Raw genomic sequence first — 16,294 nt, forward strand, 5'->3', positions numbered from 1 at the left:
CATCACATTGAACTGTTTTATAAGAAGGAGGCGCCTCTGTTCTGACCTGTTAATAGCTTCCACAAAATGATTCTCTTTCCAGAATGGATGGTACGTTAATTTTGAACAGATGGTGGCTGTCACCAATGTAAATTCAAAGTGATGGGTATTCTTCATGTAGACATAGCTCCATTTTAATAAAGAAATATTTTGGAAGAGGCTTCATCTTTCAACTGTAGATTTAATCTCAGAAAGTACTATAATAGTTGGGGAGCTCAGTCAATGAAGGATTCTCTATTACTAGAGAATCACATGATAAACATCAGGAAACAAAAAGCATACAATGGTTTCACATGGTCCCTTTTCCCTTTGCAAAATATTCTATTACCCCTCTTCTTGATATTTGTGCTGGTATAAGATTATATATACACAAGTCAGGCTTTCTATTTTGTGGTGACCACCATAAAGATAGATTAATCATCTATTTTAAGATTGCCACTTAAGCTTTTTCTCTGCCATTTCAATAGCAGTTTCCACTTAGTCTCTGAACAAAGACTTCTTACTGCAATCCCCATCTTTTCCTGCCTATTTGAATTTGTATTCTGATCCCTGTGATAGGTTTACCAAATAAGCAATTTTTGCCTTTTGTTGAAAAGGTTCATGAACTCAATGCATATTTTAAAATCAAATATTTAGCTTTAGGTTTCAGTTTAATTATTGTCACTTACCACATTAATAATAGCAATCCTCTGGTTTACGTAGAAGTTCTCACATTTGAATATGTATGTGAATGGAAGATGTGAATTAAGGCTGCGCCTGATCTCTGTTTGCTTATTTATATTTATCCTGTGCTTATCATTATCTCTGGAAAGAAAAGGTCCTTTCCTAGTCAAACTAAGGACAATGCCAGTGCATATATTGTTGTTGTTGTTGTTGTTAATTGCGAAGTCGTATCCGACCCATCGCGACCCCATGGACAACGTTCCTCCAGGTCTTCCTGTCCTCTACCATCTTCTGGAGTCCATTTAAGCTCACGCCTACTGCTTCAGTGACTCTATCCAGCCACCTCATTCTCTGTCGTCCCCTTCTTCTATTGCCCTCAATCTTTCCCAGCATTAGGCCCTTCTCCAGTGAGTCCTTCCTTCTCATTAGGTGGCCAAAGTATTTGAGTTTCAACTTCAGGATCTGGCCTTCTAAAGAGCAGTCGGGGTTGATTTCTTCTAGGACTGACCGGTTTGAACGCCTTGCAGTCCAAGGGACTCGCAGGAGTCCTATCCAGCACCATAGTTCAAAGGCCTCAATTCTTTGTCGCTCAGCCTTTCTTATGGTCCAACTTTCACATCCATACATTGCAACTGGGAAAACCATGGCCTTGATTATACGCACTTTTGTTGGCAAGTGCATATATACAGTTTGTTATATCTTCATAAATATCATAGGAAGATGATGATTCTTATCATGTTGTAAGCTGCTTAGTGTTGGCTTGCACTGCGAGATCAACAGCATATATATTTGATAAAACTAGAGTAAATAAATAAAGAGGAGGAAGAATGTGAGCTTGCAATATAGACCTAAACTTTTATTCTTGGTCAGATCAATATTATTAAAGCAAATTTGCACTACACAAGACTGGTATCCTGGGATTATTGAGCAAACCTGATGCTTTCAGATCAGAAGATGAAGTATATTCCACTGAAATAAATCAAGATGGAATTTACTAAGTTGGGTTGTGGTTTGGGCTGTAAATTCATTAATATAATGTAAAGCAGTGATAAATAAGTTTAGATAGTCTGCCAAGTGCTCCTGCTATATTAGCACTAACAGTATTGCCACTTTGTGGCAATTTGCATGTGGGTGACAACATTTTTTTTAGAGAGAAATCTGGTTTTGGGATGTCCAGAATTATCTTTTAAATAATAATAATAATAATAATAATAATAATAATAATAATAATAATAATAATAATAATAATAATAATAATAATAATAATAATAAAAAGTTGGAAGGGACCTTGGAGGTCATCTAGTCCAACCCCTGCTCAGGCAGGAAACCCCATACCATTTCAGACAAATGGCTATCCAGTCTCTTCTTTAAAATTTCCAGTGTTGGAGCATTCACCACTTCTGGAGGCAGGTTGTTCCACTGGTTAATTGTTCTAACTGTCAGGAAGTTTCTTCTTAGTTTTAGGTTGCTTCTCTCCCTGATTAGTTTCCATCCGTTGCTTCTTGTCCTGCCTTCAGGTGCTTTGGGGAATAGCTTGACTCCCTCTTCTTTGTGGCAGCCCCTGAGATATTGGAACACTGCTATCATGTCCTCCCTCGTCCTTCTCTTCATTAGACTAGACATACCCAATTCCAGCAGCCATTCCTTATATGTTTTAGCCTCCAGTCCCCTAATCATCTTTGTTGCTCTTCTCTGTACTCTTTCTAGAGTCTCAACATCTTTTTTACAACGTGGTGACCAAAACTGGATGCAGTTTTCCTTGTGTGGCCTTACCAAGGCATTGTAAAGTGGTATTAACACTTCAAGTGATCTTGATTCTATCCTTCTGTTAATGCAGCCTAACACTGTGTTGGCTTTTTTGGCAGCTGCAGCACGCTGCTGGCTCATATTTAAGTGATTGTCCACTAGGACTCCAAGATCCCTCTCACAGTTATTACTATTGAGCAAGGTACCACCTATACTATACCTATGCATTTGGTTTTTCTTGCCTAAATGTAGAACCTTCCTTTATTCACCATTGAATTTTATTTTGTTAGATAACGCCCAGTGTTCAAGATATTACATACATATCCTAAAATCTTAAAGTTGGGCAGGCATCCTTTTAGGCTAGGATACATTTTGCATTTTGAAAGCATGTAGTGGGCACATCCACAAAATAGTTGGTGTAGGAGGGTTGCTTTGCAGTATGGTGGTTATGGTTTCTCCAAGATTGTTTCTGCATGTGCAGGAAGCTCCATATCAGTTCGAATAGTACATTTTCCAGATCATTTATTATGATTATTTTTCAGTCTCTTCTTCCCATGATAGGATCCGTTTACTTTCAAGTGCATGGATTATTTAAATATTTAGAGTGGCTGAAGAGAAATCAGCCAGAATATAAAGTGAAATTTATTTGCTGTTAGTTACAGTAGTTGTTCCAGAAGAGAATGGATGAAAATCTTGTTGACAATTCATGTGTAATACCTGAGGGAAATTTAATCAGGAATAAGGAATAATTATTCCCATTATAGTTGCCAACTTCAATCATTTATTGTTATATTTGCCATTAGTAACTCCAGCTTTGGAGAAAAAAGCAACAATAATTTGTTATACTGTATTTCAAAAACTTGCTTCATTCTTGTTGCATCATTTTTGGCTACTTTTGTAAAAGTGCTACATCATGAGTGGGGAGCCAGGGGACTTTCAGATGTTGCTGGATTATATCTCCTAGCATCTCTTGTGTTTTGTAGTGCTGGCAGGGGCTCATGGGAGTTGGGATTTAATAGCATTTGAAAGGGTACAGGATATTCATGTCTGTGCTCTATACTGTGTAAGAAAAACCTATTTGCAAAGAATATCCCCCCCACCCCCAAAAGACTTTCTTTAAACTTTCTTGACTTAAAATATGGGATTGGCCCTTTTGATTTTGAACATGTGGAGATTCTTGTATTAGTTTTCTGCGTTCTGCAGGGTTTGATTTTTTGGGGGGTGGGGAGGCTTTTTGTCTAGGCTATTAACGAAATCAACCTTGGAAAAATCCTTTTTCTATCTCCTGCTATAATTCTTTCTCTCTCTTGTTGGCTTTGCCAGTGGCTTATGTCAGACTAAATGCTATTTGGTTTATGGTAAGCAATATTACAAGATTATATATATACATTTAATACCAGGCTTTTCAAATGAACAAGAAATTTATCCTAGGCTGGCTTATTTCATAGGCATTGTGACTAGGCCGAAAAGGTTAAATCGCCCTACGATTCCAGTGAAAACAGAATTATTTGAGCACCTTGTGCTTGCCGTTAATTTTAAGAATGTAGTTTTGATAGTCTGTTTAGTATTATGTCTGGCTTGAACCTGAGCCATACATAAAGCACCAGTTACATGCACACTTGATCTATTATAAACAGAGGATTTTTCAAGCAGAGGCTTGAAATAGGCTTGCAAACCCTGACTGTTTGAATTCATTGTACTTAATGCTTGGGCAGATATAACGTAAACACTGTTTATGGGAAAGGAATAGGAAAGAGAGCAAGGGAAGGAGCGAACGTGTATCCTCTGTGCCAGTTTATCATTTGTACATTTTATAACTGTTGGTAATATTAAATATTTATGTTCTAACCTTCCTTAATTAATGGATCATTGCACTTAAGAGGCACTAACAACTATGTAACTTTAATTGGCCCTTGCAGATGAAGAGAGAGAAAATTAATCATGACTTAGTGGAGTTAAGCCCAAATTTCTATTGTGATTGCCAAAGTCCAAACAGGATCCCACTGGTGCTGCTCATGTGGGAGAAGCCTCTCAACATTTTTCCTGGGCAAGCACTTCACACAATATATTTTGGGATCACTCTGCTCTTTGTTGTTTAATTTGGTTTCAGTGTCAGGTTTTAAGTCTAGTATTGATGACAATGCTGTTTACTCAGCTAGTCCCTCATCCACCTCTTATTTCTCTTTTCCATTGTGAGTAAATTTTTCCACTCTATTGAATAAATGGAAATTGTATACATATAAGGCAGAATTGATTCAGATGAACATGGGCTGGCAGAGTAGTAGAAATGCCTGGTTTTTTTAAAGCAAGCATATTAACTCTGAAAGAGCACTTCATCTTTTGGAAAGGCTTTTAGGAAAAGGGATTATCAGTCTCTAAATAATAAATATGTAAACTTTATATTTATTTGTATTTGAAAGGAATTAATGATAAATGTTCAATTGAAAGTAAAAAAATATAAGGCAAAAAGAGGTGGAATGCAGTGTAACACACTGCAATATATGCACATTTTCAATCTGTGCTATTCAAATGTAAGAAATGAAAGGGTTCACGTTAGAAGAAATTGTAATATAATCTGTATTGCTTATGTTCCATCCTTCTTAGTTTTAAAAATAGATTTTGAGGGTTGTTTGTATATGTCCGTTTTTATTTCTATTTCTTAGGGTCTTCCTGGACTTGAAGGATCATCAGGCTTACCTGGAGGGTCAGGTCCTAAGGTACATTCTTTGCTTTGACTTGTAAAAAAGAAAGTCTTAAAAATGTTACCCAAATTATAAGAAACAAGAGAAAAATCAAATATATGAAAAGTCTTCTGAACTCTAACTTAGTGAACTCAATATGTGGGATCACAGGAAGCTTGATACATGCAGAAAATACAGGACTTTTTAAAATTGTTTCATTCTATCCAAAGGTGAAACAGCAGTCCTTTCCTTAAATTAGAAGGGAGAGCAAGAGCTTGCACATCTGAATAAGTGAAGCTTCTTGTAGAAATCTTGGAACATTAAAGTCTGTGCACTGAAGCTTCTATGCCCATGCTCATTGTATGGGATTTTGTAAGTCCCATAAGCCCAGTACTGCAGTCTTTCAATGCATCTCCTTCATGTATGTAAGAAATGAAAAGGGAAGAAGTTGTAAGCTGAACTGTATCCATTCCCCTTTCATTCTCTAATATGTTCCTTTATTCTCTTACACACACCAGCACGCTCAGATACAGCCACAATTCATGATACTGCTCTAAATTACTTTGTGTTCATTACGACAGGGGAATTTCAGAAAAGCAGTAGCTCCAGAGAGGAAGAGTTGTAGTGATGTAGCATGGTTTATTCATTTAATTTGCCTCTCTAAATGTTTTGTTCAGTTTGTTTTAGTAACTCCATTAACTAGTTAAAGTCTCACATTTGCAGGGCAACAAGGGTGAACAAGGACCACAAGGGAAATCGGGAATTCCAGGTATCAAGGTAAATTTGACTAAGTTTCGGTGTGTTGCGAGGCAAGGAATTACATTCTTTGGTTAACGTGAAAAACTATGCTTGCTTTGTGTTCAGTGTTCATTTCACTCTTCCTGATATGAACTTGTGATTACTTAAATACTTAGCTTCTCCTGCTAATCAAAGGACAAACTGCCTGTATTAGCTACTCCTTATTAATAACAAAAAGTATGAACTATGCTTACGGAAGGAGTTCCCTTTTGCAGAAGCTCCAGGGATGTATATGTTCTAGGATGGAGGACCAGTATCCATACACAGTTTATTCAGGTCTTATACCTCCTTTTCCATGTTAATTTTTGTCACTTTTAACCATGGCTCATGTTGACATCTGCACAAAGTTTAACTAGAGCCCTTTACATCTAACGTTTGTGAAAGATAACCTTTGTTGAAAGTACAGATAATCCTTGACTTAGGGCCATTTGTTTAGTGACCCATTCAAAGTTATATTAGTGCTGAAAAAGTGACGTATGACCAATTGTTGCACTTATGACCGTTGCATCATCTCTGTGGTCACAGGATCAAAATTTGGGTGCTTGGCAACTGGAATGTATTTATGATGGTTGTAGTACCCCAGGATCCCATAACTGCTGTTTGCAACTTCCCCATCCAGCTTCCAATAAGCAGAGTCAATGGGGGGGATGACAGATTCACTTAAAAACTGTGTAATTAACTTAATGACCCCTGTGATTTGCTTAACCACCACAGCAGAAAAGGCCACAAAATTGAAAACTTAATAACGCCTCGCTTAGCAATGGAAAGTTCAGTCCTAATTGTGATTATAAGTGGAGGACTATCTGTATCTAGAGCTCCACTGCCAATTTAAACTTCTGTCTGTCATGGTTCGCTTGTTGGCGAAATGCTTGTAGCAGTTAGAAATGAGGTGATTTTTAAAAATTATTTAACACTGCAGTTCTTTTAAATGTTTGCATAAATTAAGTTCTAAAATAATTTTATCAGGATTGTGATAAAAGAGCTGTGCTTTTATGTAAACAATTCTGTTTTCTTAATGTTGATGGATATTTTCAGTATTCTGAGCAAAGGCAAGAATGATGAATGTGCTTATGAGTTTTCATCAAGAGTCTTATGTTTACAGTTCAATTGATGTCAAAATATCGCAGGGATTTACTCTGTGGTAGAAATATTCAGGAACCCTCCCCCCCCCGAAAGATATGAATCTTCTTCTCTAACAAGCATTGTGAAATAAGGATATGAAAGAAATACTTTGCTGGGGAAGTGGGACAGCTGCATACAGTATGCTCCATGAATAATATAGTGACTTTAATACCATGTAAAGAGTTTAAAGAGCCATTTCATTCATGCTCCCTCCTATTGTGAAGAACCTTTTCTTAAGATTTTGCATGACTGTAATGCGAAGGCCCAGGAAAAAAAAGAAGAAGCCCACAGTCATTACCACCCATATGCTTTTGAATCATATATTGTGTCCACAGCTTCACAAGAACAATGCATTTTCATCATGTGTAGTTTCCTATTTATGGAGTTCTTTTTGGTTACTTAGGGAGAACAAGGAAGACAGGGTGATTCAGGTGAACCAGGTTATCCTGGGATGCCTGGTCCTCCGGGTTTGAAGGTATGCCTGTTTTATTTATTTATTTATTATTATGGACCTGTATTTCCTTTTATAACAAAGCCCAAAGAATCAGTGAGCCTTTAGCTGTGAATTACCCTTACAATACTTAAGACCAGTGGTGGGATTCAGCCGGTTCGCACCACTTCGCCAGAACTGGTAGCTATTTTTTTGTTGCCCAGGCCCAGAATGGACTTCCGGAAGCGGCATCCACACAGAGAACCGGTTGTTCACATATTTGAAACCCACCACTGCTTAAGACCATTAGACAAAAAGTTAACTTGTAGTTACATTTCTCCCAATCAGAACCAGAAATTGCAGGACTCTTCCCAGAATACATGGTTGCACTGCTTACTTTTATCAATGAAAAGTACATTTAATTCAGACAATTCCCTTAACCTCTGATGATATTGTTTTTAATGTTCAGCTTATCTTCTACAGGTGAATATCCAGCTAGAATCATTTGTTTTGTCTGTATAATATCAATACAAAGGTAGAGATTAGTGGATTAAATTCCATGTTTGGCCTTCCTTAGAAGAGAAGAAACATTAGTTAATATTTATTAAATTACAACGGCATTGAAAAAGTGACTTGTGATCAGTTTTCCCACTTACAACCATTGCAGCATCCCCATGGTCATTTGATCAAAATTTGGTCACTTGGCACCGGCATATATTTGCGACAGTTGCACTGTCCCAGGTTCACGTGATCACCTTTTGTAATCTTCCCAGCTGGCTTGCAACAAGCAGTCAATAGAGGAAGCCAGATTCGCTTAACAACCACATGAGTCACTTAACAACTACAGTGATTAACTTAACAATTCTGAAAAAAAAAGTTGTAAAATGGGGCCAAACTTGCTTGACAATTGCCTTGCTCAGCAATGGGAATTTTGGGCTCAATTGTGGTTGTAAGTCAAGGACCATCTGCCATGGTTTTTAATTTGCTTTAGTTTAATTTCAACATTACTGTTACAAATAACAGTTTAACAAGAAATTGATTTTTATTTTTCAGGGAGAGAGAGGAAATCAGGGCGAAAAAGGCATCCAGGTATGCTGCTTTTTTTTCCTTTTTTTTAGTTATGATATAACTACGAATAATGCTTGCTTGATGTAAAGAACGTAAGTTTTGAAACTGCATAACATGTGAATCTGTGCTTTATTGTTCAGTCAGAGAAGCCATAGATTTTTTTAGGTTTCGTTCTCTGACCTCTGCTAGACAGAACAAAACTACCGTCCCAGGATCATAAATGTGATCTTGTAGAGTTAATTAAGCTGGTCAGCTTGTTAGCTGAGAGTATGTAGAGGATCCAATTGGTACAAATTTGTTATTTAAGACACAATCTAAAGTTAATATGACACATTAGCATTGTGCTTTATTGAGGTTTTAACACATAAAATATGAACAAGTTACATCAAAGCGCACACACACATACACATACATACATACATACATACATACATACATACATACATACATATATATTAATGAAAGTCCTATCTGATCTTACACCTGTGGAAATTTTTTCCCCGATATCTTTTTCTGACATTTCTTAAGCTGTTTTTACACCTTTGGCTTAAATATTCCTTAAAATTAAGATCCATTTAATTCTGCTGTCATGTTCCATTGTTTTGCTTCAGGTTTATAAATATCTGGTGTGGTGTGTATATTGTTTGAATCAATATAAATGTGATATAAAACAATGTACTGAAATTTGGACAACATAAATTTCACAGTTGGAATGTAAATAAGGGAACTTAATAATTCAAGCAATCTGTGAAGTCTGCATGTAATCATCCTTATATATTGAAATAAATGAATAAGTTTGTTAGGATCCAATTTATGTATAGTGTGTGGATATCCCATTTCACATCAGTAACTATTTTGGTTTTTTTTTCTTAAGGGTCATAAAGGCGAAGGAGGCAAAACGGGTACTCCAGGCCATAAGGTAAGAAGGAGAGATTATCAAGTCCCTTTTGAATTTCACAATTTCCTATATCACATATTTGTGTTTTTTCCATTCTTTTATCCTTAAACAAAGCTTGTCACCGATTGATTTTGGCAATTCTCATAAGGCTCTGGTTAATTTCTTACACCTGACACTAGAAATATTTTGGGTTGATGGACGTATTAGGAATATGCCAGTGGTCCTTGACTTACCACCACAACTGAGCCCAAAACTTCTGTTGCTAAGTGAGACACTTGTTAAGTGAGTTTTCCCACATTTTACCACCTTTCTTGCCACAGTTATTAAATGAATCAATGCAGATGTTCAGTTACTTACATGGTTGTTAAGTGACTCTGCCTTCCCTATTGACTTTGCTTGTGAGAAGGTGCTTGCAAAAGGTGATCACATGGCCCCTGGACAAGGCAACCATCATAAATATGAGCCAGTTGCCAAGTGTCCAAATTTTGATATGTGACCATGGGAATGCTGCAACGATCATAAGTGTGAAAAAAAGTTCATAAGTCACTTCTTCCAGTGCCATTGGAACTTTGAACGGCCACTAAATGAATTGTTGTAAACCAAGGACTACCTGTGCCAACAGCATATACTTAGATTCTCATAAATAGCTGCCATGGTGTAAGTAGTCAGTCACAACATGCATGTTTTCATCACAAACCAAACGGATGTGCTCCTGTTCTGCAACACTTAGACCACATTCCCTCCCTCAGGATGTTCTGTGCCAGACCCAACTTACTTTTGGGGCACCTGGGTGCCTTTTGCTTGCTGCCAACTAAACAAAGTTTACCACTTTTAACTTTATTTTTAAAACAAAAAAATGATGGTGGAGGCCTGCCCTTTTTTCATGGCTCCCCATTCTTTTATTTTTAATTAAAAGGTTTTTTTTTAAAGGATGGTAAAGCAGGGAGCCTGACTGGAACAATGGACACATTTTCCATGGAAACTAAACTGGACATCTCAGTCCCATTTCTTTCTGATCATTCTGGGAGCACCTTTTGGGTGATTACAGAGAGAAGAAGGATTCAGCTACAATTTTGTGCCTCTCGCTTGCATCCACAAAGGCAGAATATTTTATTAACTGAATTTTTCTAAGAAGAGTTTTGTATCCAAGTCTATATGTTTTGTTTTAAAAGAGGACATTTTCCCTGTGTTAACCTTGCAGAGTGATTTTTTTTCCTTGTTGGAAAAAAATAATAGTTCAAGTTGTTGGATGTCAGAATGAAAAAGATGGTGTTTTTTTTTAAATGTATGTTTTAATGTAAGTAAATTTAACTATGTGTCAGTAGAAATAAAATAACTCATTATGTGTTTTGCAATTTTGATTCCAAAAGGGATCTATGGGATTAAAAGGAGATAAAGGAGAGGTATGTGCTGTTTTTAGTTTTATGTTCATTTCTTTTCTGTTTTTCTGAATATTTCAGCTGCTAGTTTGAGCATGGAGTTTATGTTGCATTATTGAATATGAATTTGTCAGTTTGATTTTGCTTAACATAACTTAGAGCTCAAAGAGAAAAGACTCAAATATCAGTCAATCTCAAGCATTAGTTGTGTGGTATGTTTAATTACTATAGTCTACCCTAGAATTCCCAACTAGTGTAGCCAAAGAACAACTTTCTTACTGGGAACTGTAACTGTAATTGCAGCCTTTCAAGGTTTCATTACATTAGTCTCATTATGTTTGACCTTGACTCCTGATTAGCCTTGTAGACACATTTGTGTAATTTTATTGGCTTACAAAGAAGAGATTTACCTTTGTCCCCTGGGATGTTTTTTCACTTCCCAATTTAGCCTACACTTGCAGTGTTTCTCAACTTTGACAATATTAAGGCATGTGGACTTCAACTCCCAGAATTCCACAGCCAGGTATTTCCTTGCAAAGACCTATGCAAGAACTAGCCAAGCTTTATTCTGCTTAACTTTCAGGCTTAGAAAAGGCCATCTACCTCCATTAATGATTCTGAAAAAGTGAGAAGAATGTTAAGTAACTTTTTTTTTCAACTACATTGCAAACTTATTTAACAAGCACATTTTTCCCCCTTTGGTTTGATAAAGTATGTCTTTTTGCATAAAAGATTTGCTATATTCTAATGGTTGTAGTTTTGATATCCTATTTTTTCATTATTATTTTTTTTAAATCCCTCTTTACATTCAACTTTAGTTATTGTATTTGACTTTTATTCTTTCTCCCAAGAAGCACAAGGTTTGGATCATATTTCGTTTTCCCCCTTCTTAGTTTATTCTTCTAACCTTTAAATATTTGAGAAAGATTTGGTAAGTGGAGAAGCAATCTCCTCAGGGCTAGACCAAAGCTACATGCATACCTTATTAATGAATGTCTCATAGGTATTTTAAATCTGCTATTTTAGTTTATGAAATTTATACTGTATAATTATTTTACTTGGTTTCCTTTTTCTTCTTGTAAGCTATATTATATTCTTTGAATAGGAGAAGAGTTTTTCCAATCATAAGATTAGCATTTTTATCTATTTTAAACTATCTGAGCCAGAAAGTGAAGGTTGACATTAAAAGTCGTGAATAGGTTAGTGGCTTTCAGAAGGCTGCTACGCTCCAGTTCTTTTAGAGTGAGTCTTGCCAACTTTGTCAGACTTTTCTGTTTTTCGAAGTTAGCACTGTGTCAGAATTTCAAAAATTCAAAAAGCTGCTAATAAATCGCCAAGAGGAAACAATGGCCCTGCCAGAATGTCACAATCTGTATTGTAGTAGCTTAGCTACCGCTCCAATTTTAGTTTATTTTAGTTTAACATAGTATTATCTGAGACTGGCAGAAGACAAGAGGAGGGAACATCTTATGAGAGAAATGGTATCAGTTTCTTAAGGACCATCTCATTTCTGCAGATTTGTCTGGGGCTTTGGATTACTTCATTTTGCAAGGAAGTTAAAACAGGATGAGGATGTGCTACTAATCACCGTCACAATAGTAAAAGAAAACCTGTCTATCCAGGTGTTTGTTCCATTGTGGTTGAGGTGGATTTGGCGTTCTATTTAGAAAAAATATATAATTCCTGACTGATTTTCCAGCATAGGCTTAACTGTATTTTGGAGCCATTGAAATACATGAACTGAAATGCACTCAGGATCTGCATTTGACTGCACTCACAGTGACCTTTTGTAAGAAGAAGTGCTGAGGCTTCAGAATATTGACTCCTATGTTTGCATTATCATTCAGTGCGTTCTTCCTCCAAATTCCCAACCAAGTCTCAAACTCCCAAACATCGAGGAGGAAAACTTCCTGACAGTTAGAACAATTAACCAGTGGAACAACCTGCCTCCAGAAGCGGTGAATGTGCCAACACTGGAAGTTTTTAAGAAGAAACTGGACAACCATTTGTCCGAAATGGTATAGGGTTTCCTGCCTCAGCAGGAGGTTGGACTAGATGACCTCCTGGTCCCTTCCAACTTTATCATTATTATTAGTAGTAGTAGTTATATAAATTAACTGTCTTGAAACAAAATACAGTTCACCTTGCTTCTCTCTTTTTTATGTCATCTATGACTCTGGAATTTCACATTTTCCAGTTTTAATAACAATCTAAGCAGCATTTAAGCTGTTTATCATGACAAAGGGGGAAGAAAAAAGGATTATTCTTGCAATGGACTTTAACTTTTGGTGTAAAGCATTACACAACATGTGCCCCATTGGGTCATTAGTTCAGAGACATTTCCTTACTGAACAGAGAAGCAGAATGATCATGCAGGGGCATAAAAGTTGCATGGGAGGGACTTCTGACTTCCTGACATCTTCCCCATTGAGTTTCCCTGGGGGAAGCTGGCAGGAAGCATCAAAAATCTTCCTTCCTTCCTTCCTTCCTTCCTTCCTTCCTTCCTTCCTTCCTTCCTTCCTTCCTTCCTTCCTTCCTTCCTTCCTTCCTTCCTTCCTTCCTCCCTCCCTCCCTCCCTCCCTCCCTTCCTTCCTTCCTTCCTTCCTTCTCAGCCAGCTTCATCATTTACTTTGCTTGTGGGAAGCTTGCAGGGAGAAAGTCAGTGGGGAAGCTGGCGAGCACACAGGTAAGTGACTGCTACTGGGTGGGGGAGGGAGCGCAGGAGTGTGCAAAATCAGGAATGGTATGTAGGGCTGTGCAAGAGGTGCCATGAAAGTCAGAGAAGGCATGTGCAAAGCGGTGTGACTCAGGGAGGATATGTAGGGATGCAGAAAAGATGCCGCTCAGGTTGGAGAAAATTCAGAAAGGGTGGTGTGTCGTGGTATGTAAGAGGTGCTGTGAAGATTGGGAAAGGTATGCAAGAAGGAGGAGCAGTTGGGAGAGCACAGGGGGTAGTATGGGCCAGGAAGGGTACGCGAGGGTTCCTTTCTCTCAAATTCTCCTTTTTTTCCTTCCCTTCCCAGCAGGCATGTAAGTGGCTGCTGCTGGGTGAGGGAATAATTGTGAGAATGGCTGGGAAACTGTCACAGAATATTCAAAGTGAACATCATGTGACCACAGCAGCCGACAGGCAGAGCCAAAGCAGCAGCAGCCCAGCAGCACTGAAGCAGCTACAACCTTCCTAAATTTCATTTCCTCCTGAGTCATGAGTCTCTAAGTTAGGTCATTTGAGGTATCTTAGTTCAAAAAGGGTTGCCCTATGATGCACTGTTTTGCCCAATTAAAGGTTACGGAAAATAGAGTTTTAATACTATAGAGGTAAATATTAACATTAAGTCTGTAGCAGTAAATAGCAAGGCTGACTCATAAAAGTATGTTGCGTTCTTTATTTGTAAAATGGCCACACATGATGCTGAGAATGTTAATGTGCTGATAGCAAACTTCACTGTGGCTTAATACTGGGTTTTGTTTTTTTTTTGTGGATTTCAGATAGGTGAGAAAGGAAATCCCGGCTTCCATGGCAACCATGGCCAGAAGGGGGAACCAGGAGTGAATGGCTTGATGGGTTCTCCAGGATCAAGGGGAATGCAAGGAGAGAGGGGGTTTCCAGGAATCCCTGGATCAGATGGAAAACCTGTGCGTATATCAGTTGATGGGGTTTTTTTTTAAACTACTGTTCATTTCATGGTAAAATTGTGTGTAAACTTTCTAAAATATCTCTGTTCCATGCAGGGAAGAGGTTTTTCAGAAGAATTTATTCGGCAAGTTTGTGCAGATGTGCTGAGAAGTGAGTCCCCAGTCAACAGAACTGATTTACAGTAGAGGCAGGCAAGGCAGTCTGTTTTGAGATCAAAGGCAGTCTTGGAATTTTAGGAAGTGTCAAGGCACCCTAAAAATGGTTGCCATTGGGCATGGCCATTCATAAGAACAACATAATCACATAATCAAATGGGTGGTTTGTTCCACACTTTAAAAAACAAGCCATGCCCAAATAAAATTAACTACTTTGGTATCAATTTTTCTTCTCCTGTCTATAAGTATGCAGCCTAATGATACGCATCCTATTCATATCTGAACTGATACCCCTAATTGATATATTTTTTTTAAAAAAAAATAATTATTGATTTAGTGATTTCCTGTTTCTAAATGAATTGTTTCCCCACCTTGGGATAAATTTATTATGGCTACCAATTCACAATCATCCTATTTGTTTTAATGCCTCACCACTTGAAAGCAAATATCTGAAATAAAGTTTTGAAAGGATGCTATTGTCCCATTGTGCTGGATGCTTAGGGCTGTTATTGAAGCACACTACTTGTGTACAGAGGCTGCTCATTCTCCCAGTCCCCTGATATTTTCTGACTGGTTTCAGTGATAACTTTGCTGCTTCCCCACATTTGTTTGCTACTTTGCTGTAGACAAACATTTGGTGAGATGAAATTCAAAAAATCTAGATGAAACATATTTTAGCCGGCAGGTTGGAAGAAGTGCCGGCCACTCAGTGGGAACTGTTGAGGATACTTGTGATGGCACAGTTTAGGGGGCAAAACTGATGGGTCAGATTTCAGGTATAGAAGTGCCTAAAGTGTTTCTTACTCCCAGTTCATGGCTTACTAGCCCTACTTTTTCAATGGTGAGCAAAGTACATTGTGAGGTGAAATGTACTGTGCATGAAGCTTTCTTGCCAAAGTTGAGTAGCTTTAAATTGTTTAGCTAATGTAGGTCTAAATTTAACCTCCAAAATTTGAGGTCAATAGATGTTATGCTTTGATAATGAGATGTTTATGTTTGGTCTAAATATTTGTTGTCTGAATTCTTCTTAGCCCAGTTGCCTACTATACTTAGGGACAGAAGGTTGCAGCATTGCGATCATTGTCAATCTCATGATACCATCTCTGGACCTCCTGGTCCACCAGGCCTGACTGGTCCACAAGGTCCTCGAGGTTTTCCTGGTTTGCCAGGAAATGATGGCACTCCAGGTCTGGCAGGAATTCCTGGGCGTCCTGGATCTCGTGGTATAAAAGGTAATTAAATGCATTACAAACCCATTTCTATTTTAATCTGTTTTGAACAGGAATGGAATGCGAGCAACTTTCTCCAATTCACTGCTCTCTGGATGTACTAGACTCTAACAATTAGACTACTACTCCATCCTGATATTTTATAAATAGACGAAAGCTGCCAAATTCCTCCTCACCAAAGTAAAATTATTTATCCTATGTACCTTTGTGTGTGAATATATTTTTTAAAGAATAACTGTTTTAATGATCTCTTAAGCAAAGATAATTGCTTCTTCTGAGAGACAGACCCTGTTGGTAGTTTTAGGCTAGGGGAATCTTAAAAATACAAGGGATAAATGAAATTACTTACCGTATTTCCTTCTCCTGGATAGGGAGATAGGGGCAATTGCCCCTCTCCCCTAGCTCCGCACTCCCCGGGATCTGCCAAGCGCTGCTTGCCTTCAGGTAAC

The 16,294-nt window shown here is 37.7% G+C and overlaps 1 protein-coding gene across 1 annotated transcript in view; it reads left to right on the plus strand.

Annotated features, from left to right (window-relative positions):
• Positions 1–15,848, plus strand: part of COL21A1 (collagen type XXI alpha 1 chain) — a gene marked incomplete at its 3' end in the record, with an annotated part of 60,871 nt that extends 45,023 nt beyond the window's left edge. Inside the window, exons 19-27 of the mRNA XM_015828179.1 lie at positions 5,112–5,165; positions 5,853–5,906; positions 7,453–7,524; positions 8,533–8,568; positions 9,422–9,466; positions 10,816–10,848; positions 14,314–14,460; positions 14,557–14,611; positions 15,648–15,848. Of these exons, the coding sequence (XP_015683665.1) occupies positions 5,112–5,165; positions 5,853–5,906; positions 7,453–7,524; positions 8,533–8,568; positions 9,422–9,466; positions 10,816–10,848; positions 14,314–14,460; positions 14,557–14,611; positions 15,648–15,848 (697 nt within the window). The remainder of the gene's footprint in view (positions 1–5,111; positions 5,166–5,852; positions 5,907–7,452; positions 7,525–8,532; positions 8,569–9,421; positions 9,467–10,815; positions 10,849–14,313; positions 14,461–14,556; positions 14,612–15,647) is intronic.
• Between the last annotated feature and the right edge of the window lie 446 nt (positions 15,849–16,294).

Source organism: Protobothrops mucrosquamatus, unplaced genomic scaffold (genome assembly GCF_001527695.2).
Source record: "Protobothrops mucrosquamatus isolate PMUCROS unplaced genomic scaffold, P.Mucros_1.0 scaffold4302, whole genome shotgun sequence".
NCBI lineage: Eukaryota > Metazoa > Chordata > Lepidosauria > Squamata > Viperidae > Protobothrops > Protobothrops mucrosquamatus.